This window comes from Bos indicus x Bos taurus, chromosome 24 (assembly GCF_003369695.1).
Source record: "Bos indicus x Bos taurus breed Angus x Brahman F1 hybrid chromosome 24, Bos_hybrid_MaternalHap_v2.0, whole genome shotgun sequence".
Taxonomy (NCBI): domain Eukaryota; kingdom Metazoa; phylum Chordata; class Mammalia; order Artiodactyla; family Bovidae; genus Bos; species Bos indicus x Bos taurus.
Window position 1 is genome coordinate 2,421,062 of NC_040099.1, and position 13,577 is coordinate 2,434,638.

At 54.3% G+C, this 13,577-nt stretch overlaps 1 protein-coding gene across 1 annotated transcript in view; it reads left to right on the forward strand.

The window, feature by feature from the left end:
- The first annotated feature begins 3,859 nt into the window (after positions 1-3,859).
- The window catches only part of MBP (myelin basic protein), a 104,673-nt gene continuing 94,955 nt past the window's right edge, over positions 3,860-13,577 (forward strand). The window contains exon 1 of the mRNA XM_027526076.1: positions 3,860-4,355. Coding sequence (XP_027381877.1) covers positions 3,875-4,355 — 481 coding nt within the window. The 5' untranslated portion in view covers positions 3,860-3,874. The remainder of the gene's footprint in view (positions 4,356-13,577) is intronic.

A 13,577-nucleotide genomic window follows, 5' to 3' on the forward strand; every position in this document is an offset into this window, starting at 1 on the left:
GGATCGAGGTCTCATCTCAGAGCTGCCATGAGGACCGGGGCTAAGGCAGGAGTTCCCTGCGTGTCGCCCGGCAGCAGGCGAGGCGGGCACCAGGACTACGGCCTCGCCGCCCCGCCCCCAGCGCCGCCCCGCCCCCCAGCGCGGGCCCCGCTGGACCCGCCTCGGCTCCGGGGGCGGTCTGCATTGTCCCCTCGGGCTCTGGGCGGCTCTGTCCCTGCCACATGTGGCACACGTGCGTGCTCGGCACACGCTGCCCCGTCCTGGCTTCGTCTTCACCCCCTCTGTCCGGCCAAGCCCTACAGCCACCAGGCTGCTCCCTTCAGAAAGCCCCCCAGACCCCCACCGCCCGCCTCCTCTGGGGTGGCTGCCCTCCTCCGGCGCTCAGCCCCTCTGATCTCCTCCTTTGTCTGGCTTTAAGGACACAGTTGATTTAAGTGCATCGTAAATAGTCCTGAAAACGTAAAAGCAAATGAAGGGGTGAAATGCTCGATCCATAACTGTTGCTCAGTGAGACGCTGGCCTTCCTGGAGAAGGAGCCCGTGCTCATCTCCTAGGGGCGAAGTAAGCTGCAGGCTGCCCGGTGGCCCCCACCCCTCACCCCTCATCACCCCCAGCCCCGCCTTCTGTCATTCTGACCAGCCTTCCAGGCACCACCGAGGCACCCGACTTCCCGACCCAGGGGAGCAAGGCCACAGTGTCTCTGTGCTCCCCAATTCGGGGTCAGGAGTTTGGGGAGCACACGGGGAGGATGGCTGTTTCCTGCTTCATGAGGCCTGGGAGCTCGGCTAGGGGGACCCAGAGGCCAAGGGGACCCAAGCTGGTTCCCTGCTGAAGGCGCTGGCGTGTCCCTGGGCCGCGCTCGCAGGGCAGGGGCTGGGCTCCGAGAACGCTGGCCCGGGAGAGGGATGCACACGGGCTCAGCATTGCTGGGACCTCACCCCAGAGGTGCAGAGCCTGATGCCTAGGGCAGGACATCACAGGGGCGCACCAGGGTCAAGGGCAGGGACACGCATCCCTTCTTCTCCATGGCACTGGCAACAAAGTCACAATGGAAGGAGAACATGGGTTTTGTGGGTTTGCAATGGCTGGGGGCCATCTGTGGAAAATACACCTGCCACACCGACACAGCGGATGAAGCATCTCCCTGTCAGTGCGCATGCGCCCAAGAGCTCACCATGGTGTTGAAAACACGCCATTCAAGGTTGAGATCTCACCGGAGAACAGAAACTCTAGAAGCAATTAGAGTGGGAGGATGATACTTATTGTGTGTGTACACATTTCCTTCAAAAATACGCTGAATCCAGAATATCCTTCTGTAGTTCAAGAGTGACTGGGTCTTATGGAAAGCAGTTTGCTTTTATTTTTATTAATAAAATTAAGGAGCTATACTTAAAGAAAAATGCTAGATACATATGTATATATATATATATATATATATACACACACACACACACACACTTTTTGTATAAATACAAAATCAACAAACTGATGGTAGAAAAAGGCATGAAAAAAATTTTTTTGTTGTTTTTTTCCCACACAACCAAAGTTGTACAAATCTCCTTGCCTTTTTTTTCTTGGATAAAAAGAAGTGAAGTGACAGGTGGCTTGTGTGTGTTTGTGTTGTGTGTGTGCATGTAGTCAAGAGATCTCTCTCGAATGTTTTCCTTGTTTACATAACTTTTTATGTTACACGTTGTGGAATTCATGCACCTAATTTTCTGGCACTCACAGCTACAGTGGAGTCTGTTCAGTTATTAACTGGAACTTACGGCAGAACCATCAAGCCTCAACAGTGTACAAGTAGATTATCTACTTTGTGGGTATCGTCAGCAACTATTCATTACAAACCAGAGATGAAAGTGATTCTAGGTCTAAGCAAAAATATAATTCCAAAGATGTATCTGTTGATGAAGGGATTTTTTTTTTTTTAAACTCATGCAGTCTGGTCTGCCGGACAGTATTTAATTTCCTGACTTCCTTCAGTTTGGGTAATTTGGAGATTTAACTGGACTGAATAAAAATGTACTGTGTGTACCATGCAGGAAACTTTGTGCTCCCTGCTCCAACATGAAGTGCGGAAGGCTCCTTCCTCTCATCATATGAAGAGCAGTGGGAGATAAGGGGAGCGGTCATATAACTTGCTCAGAAATATCCGAGACAGTGAGGTTTGGATAGTTTATCTTTTACCTGTCAAAAGACCCATTTCAATTTTATTGAAACGAATAACATAAACCCCTGTCACTGTGCTCACAGACGCAAGACCATCTTCATGTGAAGTGTGCCCCACAGCCCCAAGGGGGAGCGCCCCCCTCTGCCTCCTTCACGCTGGTTCCTCCCACCAGCACGTGGGGCCCTCCAAACACCCATTCATCACTTTATGGTGTTCCTTGCTCCCTCACGTACACTGTCCTTGAAGTTCCCATGAATCAGGGGGCATTACATCCCCAAATACATGCATGGTGGGATTTTATAAACACTATAAGGACAGTTTTAACTGGAACTTGGCAGGTCTGCCATTTGCAGAGATGGCTGTTGGCATCTGTGAAGTTTCTACAAGCAGGAAGCAGGGCAAACATTGCTGTCTCCCTGTGGCCTGGGCTCCCCGGTATTCAGCCTTCACTGACCTCTGCAGGTCAGAAGGCTGTCCTCCTATTTCCTGGTCACCCCAGGAAGACATCTGGGGGAAGAAGATGAGATGTGGTTTATGATGCTAAAGTGAAAGTCACTCAGTCATGTCCAACTCTTTGCAACCCCATCGACTGTAGCCCAGCCAGGTTCCTCTGTCCGTGGGATTTCCCAGGCAAGAATACTGGAGTGGGTGGCCATTCCCTTCTCCAGGGGATCTTCCAGACCCAGGGATTGAACCGGGGTCTCCTGCATTGCAGGTGGATTTTTCACTATCTGAGCCACCTAAAACTGTCTCCCACATGGAACCCAGTATATATGGGGGGGGGGGTGCAGTTTAAGAGTGACTGGAGTCAGGGACCTGGGAATCAGGGAGCTTCTGGGGTCAGTCAGTGCCCTGAGCGTCCTTGGATTCCTCCGGCTCCCCTACCCGCACCCAGCCACTCTCTACTGCAAGGAGGGAAGGCCCCACGGAAAACCGGGAAACAGGCAAACTTCGCCTTCTGATCGGCCAGCGTTGCTGCTCAGCTGTCTTCCTGACCTCCCCTCTCCAACTCCAGAAACCCCCAGACGAATCTTTTCCGAGGAAAGAAGCAAACATTTCTGCGGTGGTGGACACAGTTCTGTTGGCATCACCAGCACTGGGACGTGGTTCCCAGATTCCCGGCTTGTGAGGGCTGGCTGGGACAAGGGGCCCTGAAGCCACACTGGGAGGTGGCTCTCCTGGCGCGCGGCCGGCCCAGGGGACCCGGGCTGAGCCTCGCCAGGGGTCAGACTTCCGCTCCCTGGGGTAAACAGGGAGGGTCCCCGCCGGCTCCCACAAAGCATCAGATCAGACCCCCGACCCGGAATCTAAGTCGTGAGGACTCCAGCATATCCGCCAGCGTCTCCCCCCACGCCTCCTACTTTTCCACCATCAGGAGGTTGAGAATCCGGGTTGAGGGTGAGGGGAAGGGCCATCTGACTGTGTGCAGGTGACTGATGTCCAAAGGACAATCTTCCTTCGGACCAAGAGCGTGACACTGACCACAAGCCAACAGATGCTCAGGCCGCAGACCCCAGGGCGCGCCCTCCCACTGTGGCGCCGCTCTCCAGCGGAGCACCAGTCTGTACGCTGGATGCACGAGGACCCCCGGGAGCTCTCAAGGGGCCAGTCTTGCGGCGGCCCCGAACCCCGAGCCGGTGCAGCGGAGTCAGCCGGGCGGCCGCGCTTGGCCCCTCGCCGCCAGCCGAATGGGGCGTGGAGCAGATGCTATCGCAGGTCCCTCCCCGCGCTCGGGCGGGGTGGTTCGGCGGCTCAGCCGCGAGCGGAGGCTCTAGAGCCGCAGTTCAGCCCGGGCCGGAGTCCGCGCCGCACAGGGCAGCCCCACGCGGGGCCCGCGTGCGCCCGGAGCCCGCGAGGCGGAGCCGCGGGGAGGTGGTCGGCGCGCGGGCGGCAGGTGGGAGGCCCGGCTCCCGTCGGCAGTGTTTACCTGGCTCGCAGGAAGCCCGGGAGGCGGGGGAGGAGCGGCGGGCGCGCCCGGCCCTCGGAGCAGCAGCCAGACTGCGCCGCCGCGCCAGCAAGGACGAGTCTGCGGCCCCGGAGACCGCGGCCCCGACCCCGAAGGCGGCGCCGGAGCCCCGGGACCCCGCGCGCTTGGGGCCCGGGCGGTGGGAGGCGGCCCGGACCCCGCGGTGCCCTCAGCCTGGAGAGACGATCGCCGCGCGGTGGGTGACCTCGCCGAGGGCAGGTGGGTGCCTTTGTCTGCGCCCTCGGAGCGGGGACGCGGGGACGGGGCGCGGGGCTCCATCGGGCGGCAGCGCAGGTGGCGGCAGGTGGCACCCGGGTGGCCACTCTGCGAGGGGTGGGCGCGGGTGTAGACGCCGATCCGGAGCGGCGGGGCTGTCCCCGACGGGTGTCCAGGTGTGGGCAAGGCCGGGTCGGGGGCCGGGGTCGCGGGCAGAGCGTAGGAGGCGCTCGGGGTGGAGTTTTGGGTGGGAGGTGGCAAAGGTCAAGGAGGCCACCCTGGGCGGTGCGGGACCGCTGCCTGGGCAAGCTTTAGGGCAGGCCGGGGTCCCCGCCGCTTAACGTGCTCCGTAAGGATACGTCTGGAGCTTACCCCGGACTCCTGCCTGTCCCCTCCCCCAGCCCGGGCGAAAACCAGTTTCCCTTTGAGCGCCGAGGGCGGCGACAGGCAACGCTCCGGGCTTCCGCCTTCCGGAGGCCTGGCCTGGCTCCGCCGCGCCGCAGCGTCCACCTGCTCTCACCTGCGCGCCTGGCGCCCGGGTGTGAAGCCCCTCTGGGCCCGGGGACTGGCCGGCGTCCCGAGGGTACCGCGTGCTCTGCACGATTCCCGGGCACCCGGTGGCTCTGGCTCCTCTGGACTGCTGGGGGCACTGTCTCGTTTCTCCCAGGGTCTCCTTTCTCCTCTCCTTTCGGAAGGCAGAGGTGGGTTTGGAGAAGCCTTAGAGTTTCTCTGGGGATCTCAGTAGGACTCTGGCAGGAAACAAGCGCCTTTGGGTTCCTGGTTCTCTGTTTTCCAGTCGCGACAAGGTGAGGGAACCCATACCGTGACTTCACTTAACCTCTGCGGCGCGGCTGCAGTGTGGGCAGTCGCAGACCCGGTTGGGGGCGCTGGCTGTTCTGACAGGGACTCCACACCTGGCCTGGAGAGATTCTCAGAGGGCGCTTTAGGGTGTGTCCTATTTAAGACCTGTGGCTTTTGGACAAGACCCCCAGCTCAGGGAAACGGTTTGCAGAGTGTGGCCCAGGGGTCTGGGACACCCCGTGTCGGGCTCCGTCCTGCCCCCGGCTCCCTGGCAGAGTCACACCGGAGTGCTGGGGGCCTTCATGGACGTGGGGAGCTGAGTGGGGTGCAGACCCAGCCGGAGCCAGGCCTGAGCAGCCCTTCAGGAAGGGATGGTCAGCACTGGGACGCAGCCTCACAGCTGTTTCTCCCAGTTCAGGGGAGGAGCCGTCAGTCCTCCTATTTTTTTTTTTTTCCAAATGGGATAAACCAAAACCTGAAAGGAGGGAATCCAGTTAAATATTATGTAAAATGGTGGCTGATAGTAGCTCCCAATGGTTTAACTGTTCCGAAATGACTACCTTTACTAACTCAGGGTTAAACAAAAGCTCTTTGGTTCAAATTCACTTTAAAAACTTTCCAAAGTATCCCATTTCTGCCCAAAGACAAGAACACTTTGAGTCACTTGTGCTGTGATTTGGTGTTGAACCGCTCCAGCCTGGTTTGGGTCGGGAATGGCTCTGGCCACTTGCCCTGAGCAAAGGCATCTGTGAATGTGGAAAAGGGCAGAGACCAAGCTTTCTGGCAATTCTTCTTTTTCCTCCTGAAGTTTTGAACATTAATGGGAGGTTATGTTGTTTGACTTTCAGTTTCTCTCTCGAGTCTTTAAAAATCTTACACTGGATCACAGCTGTCCCTGGGCCTTTTCTCCCCAGGTATCCAGGTAGCGTTTCTGACCACTTCCCAGTGGCCAGGCTGTCTTCTGAGAGCCGCATATCATTGCATTAACAGGTGTGATACCCTGGGATGCCCTCATTTGATGTAACTACCCTATTAGAACCCTCATTTTCACTGAGTAGGAAACCAAGGCACAGAGACACCCGGGGGTGCCCAGGGCTCAGTTCCAGAAATCTGCCACCAGCCCCTGTTGCTGCCCTGCAGGGTGAAGAGGGCAACTTGCAACACCCACCGAGCTGCCTTCCTCTTTTCTGGCTTCCCTGGTAGCTCAGAGGTTAAAGCATCTGCCTGCAATGCAGGAGACCTGGGTTCGATCCCTGGGTCGGGAAGATTCCCCTGGAGAAGGAAATGGCAACCCACTCCAGTATTCTTGCCTGGAGAATCCCATGGATGGAGGAGCCTGGTGGGCTACAGTCCACAGGGTCGCAAAGAGTCAGACACGACTGAGTGACTTCACTTCACTTTACTTCTCTGTCTTTAAAGTTCCACCTCTAAAGGGTGGCTACACCCAGCAAAACGTGCTTCCTCTTCAGGGTGGTGGGACTGGAAGGCTGCTGTCACATCCCTGTTAGTCATCTTCTCCCTAACTTCCTCAGTAAAGTTGTCAATAAAGAGGGAAAGACAGTTCTCTAAAGCCTCAGCACAGTTTTTAGTAAGTCGTCACTAAGCAGTGAATCGCTTCCACTGGTCCTTTAGAGCCACCGAAGGAAGCTTAAGTCAGCCTGAGCTTGGGGGCCCCAGGAGGTGGGTTTAATCAACAGTAAGTGTACAGTAATTTAACCAATAGTAATTATAATGATGCTGAAGCTCCAGTATTTTGGTCATCTGATGAGAAGAGACGACTCACTGGAAAAGACCCTGATGCTGGGAAAGACTGAGGGTAGGAGGAGAAGGGGACAACAGAGGATGAGATGGCTGGATGGAATCATTGACTTAATGGACAGGAGTTTGAGTAAGCTCCAGGAGATGGTGAAGGACAGGGAGGCCTGGCGTGCTGCAGTCCATGGGGTCGTGAAGAGTTGGACACAACTGAGCAATTATACACGGGGAGACCCTGCTGGTCTCACGCCACAGAGATGCGCAGTGAGCGCAGTTCAAATGTCCTCCTAAAAGTGTGGCCTCAGGCTTCAGCCAGAGAAACGGAACCAGCAGAGACACACACGTGTGACTTAATGTGAAGAACCGGGGCCAGAGAGGCCTGCAGACTGCAGGCTGGAGCTCTCGGGCGCGAGCTGAGGCTGCCTCCAGAGAAAGAGCCACCCTCACTTTACAGCCGGGAAGAGATAACCAGCAATGCATACTATGAAGCTTTTAGCAGTGTCTGAGAGTCAATAACTGTTAAAAATTCATAAATATGGATCGGAACTCTGTGAGCATCACTGAGTAAGTGTGAGGCTCTATTATAATAATAATAAAAAAGATGGATGCCTGGAGAGTGAGGATAGACAGACTCGGGTGAAGTATCTGGAATGTACCAAACATTCTAAGACTCAGCAACATAAAACAAACCACCCAAGAGGAGAAGTAACTGAGCAGGCTGGCCCAGAAGAGAAAGCCCAGGGAGGCTAGGAAAATGGGAAGGGATGTTTAACCCAACAGTTCTCAGAAGCAGAAATCACATCAATGGGATAACTTTTCATACCCATCTGTAAAGATCTTACCATCTATGCCAAGTATTGAGGAAGACAAGGAGAACTGAGAACTCCCGTGGTGGTGAGGAGGAGTATAAACAAAAGCAGACACTTTAGACAAGAGCCCAGAAAAGCTGAAGACAGACGTTCCTGTGACCTGGTGCTTTTAGTTCTAAGTGCATCCTCTAGGGAGAACCTGGGCTCAGCCACAGGGCACACACAAAGGTTACTCCCAGAAGCAATTTTTAAAAATATATATTTATTTACTTTGATTTATTTGGCTGTGCTGTCTTAGTTGTGGCCGGTGGGACTTTTAGCCGTGGCATGTGGGGTCTAGTTCCCTGATCAGGAATCGAACCTGAGCCTCCTGCGTTGGAAGTGCAGAGTCTCAGCCACTGGACTGCCAGCAAAGTCCCCTGGAAGCACTTTTAAAAACTTTGTATTTTGAGATCGTTGTAGATTCACATGCAACTGTGAGAAATAATAGAGCTCCACACATGCTTATAACATCTTGCAAAACTGTAGAAGATATTGTAACCAGGAAATTAACATCGGTACGACTGATCAGAGGGGTTGAGATGTCGGATTTCACCAGGTGACATGTTCCCATGCGTCTGTGTGTGGTTCTGTGTAATTCTATCACACGTGGATCATCGCGTGGCCACCCACGCAGGTGGGACCTCTCCATCACGAGGTCTGCAGGCTGCCCGCTGTGGCCACAGCCAACTTCCCCCTCCTGCAGCCCGTGTCCTCTGCAACCTCTGCTTTGTTCCCCATTTTCTGTAATTCGTCATTTTGACAATGCTGTTTAGGCAGAATCATACAATATACCCCCTTCTTTTTCACTGGCTTTTTTCACTAAGCGCAGTTCTCTTGAGATGTCTCCAAGTCGTTCAGTGTCTGGACAGCTCGTTCTTTTTTTATCACTGAGTAGCATTCTGTGGAATGGATGCCCCCCACCCCCTGCTCCTCTAGTTTTTTGGTTTTAACCGTCCACCCTTCGAGGGTTTCCAGCTTGTGACTATTTGAGGGCACCTGCTATGACGTACAGGTTTTTGTGAGAACACGGTTTTTGGTTTTTGCTTCTCTGGGATAAATGCCATTGCTGAGTCATACAGCGAACGCATGTTCCAGTTCACAAGACCCTGCGCTCTCTTTTCCCAGAAAGTCTGCAGTGTTTACATCCCACCGGCCAGGTGTGCGTGGTCCTGGGTCTCTGTGACAGCATGTGGCACTGCCATTGCGTGGTGTCTGAGCTGCTCTGACAGGTGTGTGCTGATACTTCACCGTGACTGCAGTCTGCGTCTCCATCACAGACAGAGATGCCCGTCTTTCCACGAGCGTGTCTGCCATCTGCACATCCTCCCAGGGAGCAGCCTGGTCTTGCCTTTGCCCGCCTTCTGATTGGCTTGTTTGGTCTCGCTAGTTCCTTGTAGATACGCTCTGGAGACGGGGCTGGTGGTTTGCAGTTCCTCGGTCAGCGTAGCTTGTCTTCAGCCTAACCGCGGGTGCTTTTGCAAGGAGAAACTTTTTCATTTTGATGAGATCCATTTGTTGATTTTTTTTCTTTGTGTCTTGTGCAGAATCTCAGACTACTGAGACCCACTGAATTGAAATCTGCATTGCTTATTTATTTAGTTTTGGCTGTGATGGTTCTTTGTTGCTGCAAGATCTTCCTCTAGCTATAGTGAGCGGGGCCTACTCTCTTAAATGCAGGGTGCAGGCTTCTCACTTTGAGGGTTTCTCTTGTTGTGGAGCGTGGGCTCTAGAGCACAGGCTCAGTAGCTGTGTCACACAGCTTAGTGTAAGCCTAAGTTACACAACTCAGGCTTAGTCGCTCTGCATGTGGAATCTTCTTGGACCAGGGATCAAACACGTGTCCCCTGCTTTGGCAGGCAGATTCTTAACCACTGGACCACCAGGGAAGTCTAATTTTTTTTCTTTTATGGATTGTGATTTGGGTGAACCTTTTGCCTAGATTTTCTCCTGGCTTCTTTTTGTCCTGCAAGTTTTATACTTACAGTTTGCACTGAAGTCAGTTGTCCATTTCCAGTTAGTTTTGTCTGATGAGTGAGGTTTAGGTGGAGGGTTTTGGTTTTGGTTGGTTTTTGTTCCTACATAGGAATGCCACCTTCCCCAATACTATTTGTTGAAAAGATGATCCTTCCTCCACAGACTTGGTTTTCCATCTTCGTCATAAATTGTGTCCACATTTTTGTGTGGGTCTATCTCTGGGCTCCCTGCTCTGTTCCCGTGATCGAGATGTCTGTCCAGCCACCCAGATCACACCGTACTGCTTACCAGGGCTGAAGGGTGACCCTGACCATCAGGTAGCCTGAGCCCTCTCACTTCCTTCTTATTTATCAGAATCCTGTTAGCTGGGCTGGCTCCTGTACCATTCTGCACATTTTAGAGTAAGCTTTATCGTGTCTACAAAACTCCTGCTGGAATATTTAGTGTGTGTGTGTGTGTGTGTGCCTAGTCGTATCAAACTCTTTGTTACCCTATGGACTGTAGCCCGCCAGACTCCTCTGTTCATGGCATTTCCCAGGCAAGGATACTGGAGTGGGTTGCCACTTCCTTCTCCAGGGGATCCTCCCAACCCAGGGATCGAACCCACGTCTTCTGCATTGATGGGTGGATTCTTTACTATCTGAGCCATCAGGGAAGCCCCTGCTGTTTCATATGTGTGTGTGTGTGTGTGTATATATATACTTTTATGACGTATCTAAAAACCACTGAGTGTTAATTGCTCAGTCGTGTCCGACTCTTTGTGACCCCATGAACTGTAATTCTGCAGTCTTCTCTGTCCCTGAGATTCTCCAGGCAAGAATACTGCAGTGGGTTGCCACGCCCTTCTCCAGGGGATCTTCCCGACCCCGAGGTTGAACCTGGGTCTCCTGCATGGCGGACAGATTCTTTACCGTCTGAGCCACCAGGGAAGCCCAAAAACCACTAAGAAGCCTAACTAATCTTCCCCGCCACCCAGACAGACTTACTATTTTTCTTTCTCTTTTTATAGTTTTCAGTCTTGTTTTTTTGTTTTAATTGAAGTATAGTTGGTTTACAGTGTTCTGTTCATTTCAGGCGTACTGCAAAGCAATTTACCTATATTCTGTTCCATGTTCTTTTCCATTATAGTCTATCACAGAATATTGAATGTCGTTCCTGGTGCTACACAGTAGGACCTCTTTTATCTGTTTTATATACAGCAGTTTGTATCTGCTAATCCCAGGCTCCTAGTTTATTTCCCCACTCCCTTCCCCCTTGGGAACCGTGAGTTTGTTTTCTGTGTCTGTGAGTCTGTTCCTAGACAGACTTATTTTCTGAAAGGACACAGGAAAATGAAGTGATGGTGTCCAGACAGGCTCCGTCAGCATCCTGGGGTCAGACCATCCCCCAGCAGGTGGGGGCCCTCCTGCCCCCTAAGGCCCCCGATGGGGAGCTGGGTGTAGTCTATGGCTTATCGCTGTCCCTCAGCGATGCTCTGAATGAGTGGGGTCCTCCTCTCATCACAGGCGAGGAGACGCGAATTCTCGGGGGTCAGCAGACCCGGGAGGTCCTGTGACGCCCAGGGCGTCCTCTGCTTTGTCTGGTGACCGTGTGACAGCCAGCGACACTGCGCTGTGCTCCTGAGGGCTCGGGAGCACGTTCCCAAACCCAGGCGTCCCTACACCCGCGTCTGACCACGTAGACCCCAGTCACTGTCCCCAGGGTGGGAGGGACGGTGGGCCACCTCCTGGCCCCTGCCAGCCCCAGGCCCCAGCTCCATGCTGCTCACGAGAGCTGGGACTAACCAGAAACCAGGGGCTGCTGTTTTAAAAGGGCCCCACTTTTGAAGGAAAGAGTCGGTATGAAAACATGCAAGAGCAGCGTCTCTCTCAGCGGGGACATGACGCCCACATCAGAACTGCTGCCGGTTTTGAAAAGGGATCAGTGGCTGAGAGCTGGCGACAAGGGGGTGCCACCCTCCAGGGTGCGAGGCGGCGTCTCTGAGGCCCGAAGCCACAGCCTTTCACAGGAAACGAGCTTCTGCTCAGAGCCCCAGCCGTTGTTCTTGGGGAGTGACGCTTCTCCGGGGTGCTGTGAATTTCAAGACCCAGGACACAGGAGCCGTTCAGCGTGTTCTAGTGAACACGCTGGATTTTAGCGTTGTGCTGATGCTAACTACGTGGTAACTAGGCTTCGATTTGGTTTATACCTCCAAGGTGTTAAAAATCTAGAAAACAGTGAGTGGTGGTGATGCTTCTTCTGAAAGCTGAGTTGACTTGGTGGCTTATTGCATCAGGTTTTGCTTTGATCAGTGGCCGACATTCATTGCGGACCACCCTGCAGGCAGCTCTGAGGGACACTCTGGGATGCCAGGTCCCGCCCCAGGCCCTGCAGATGATGGCTGAGCGCCGAGGTCCCAGCTGCTGGGAGCCCCTCGGCCAGCAGCCCCCCAGCTGGAATGAGACTTCTTGTGTGTGGCGGTCAAAAAGGCAGGCAGAGCCTCTAGGTGACATGCCCCGCTGTCATGGGATTTTCTGAAATGTTTATTTCAGAGCATGACTCCTGCAGTCAATTTCCCCTTGTTTCATGGGACGAGGGGGTTGGGAGGTGGAAGCTGTCAAGGGTTTGAGTTGTCAGAGTGTGAGGAGCCTGGTGGTCCCATCCTCGAGGTTTTCAGTCAAGAACGGGCTCCCGCTGGCCCCCCTCGCCACTAACAACTGCGCCCACAGTGTGGGCCCTGCCTTTGGGGTGTGTCAGTGGCAGAGGGTCTCCCCCAGACACATCCGGCACTCTCTGCTGCAGTTTGCAGCCCCGCCCGGCAGGAGCAAAGAGCCAGGGGCAGAGACAGCTCCTCCAGCAAAGAAGCCAGAACCACAGCCTCCCCCCAGCAGCCGCCAGCCTCCCCAGAGACGGAGGACCTCCCCCCGGAGTCTGATCAGAAACCTGCCAGAGCCCGCGGAGATGGCGGGCGGGGGCCGAGATTGGCCGGGAACAGGATATAAGCGCCCCAGCAGAGCACCTGCAGCGGCTGGAGTGGGACCCCGAGTCTCCTCAGGGGCTGTGGACAAGGATGATGCCCAACGACCACCCCCGACCTGGCAGCCACCTGCCTGCATGTCGGCCAGAGTGCTCATTAAATGCAGAGTCCTAGGCCCTGGTGCCTGGACACCACCTCGAGTCTTGGGGTCTCGGCCCAGGAACGTGTGTTTCTAGTGGTCATGAGGCCCACTGCTCAGTGAGAGGCAGAAACGGGTGAAGAGGGCCCCAGGTGCATCTCGGTGACACAGGTTCGCCTGAACACACCTGCACGAGCCCCCGCTCATCTACTTCGGCCCGATCGAGAAATTCTATTTCCTGGTAAATGACTTTCTGTTCAAAGAATGATTCATGGAAAATCACATCCTATACTGGCAGTGTGTTCTTGTGCGTATCGTTTATTTTTGATACTCTCTCCATTTAGGGGGTGACTTTCTCTTCCGTGCCTCTGAGCGCTGGCGTATCTGACAAGGAATATTTATGGATATTCATCCTCTCCGTCCGGTTTCTTGGAGAGTGGGAACCTAACATTTTTGCTAAGCTTGCTCTGAGACAAAAGCTCCAGAGCTGCATTGCAGGCGCCCAGATGAGGCAGCTGCACAGTTTAAATTCCCTGATTCTCCAGGACACTCAGAGGCCACACCGTGCCTTTCCAGAGGCCATTGCAGGCGCCCAGATGAGGCAGCTGCACAGTTTAAATTCCCTGATTCTCCAGGGCACTCAGAGGCCACACCGTGCCTTTCCAGAGGCCATTGCAGGCGCCCAGATGAGGCAGCTGCACAGTTTAAATTCCCTGATTCTCCAGGACACTCAGAGGCCACACCATGCC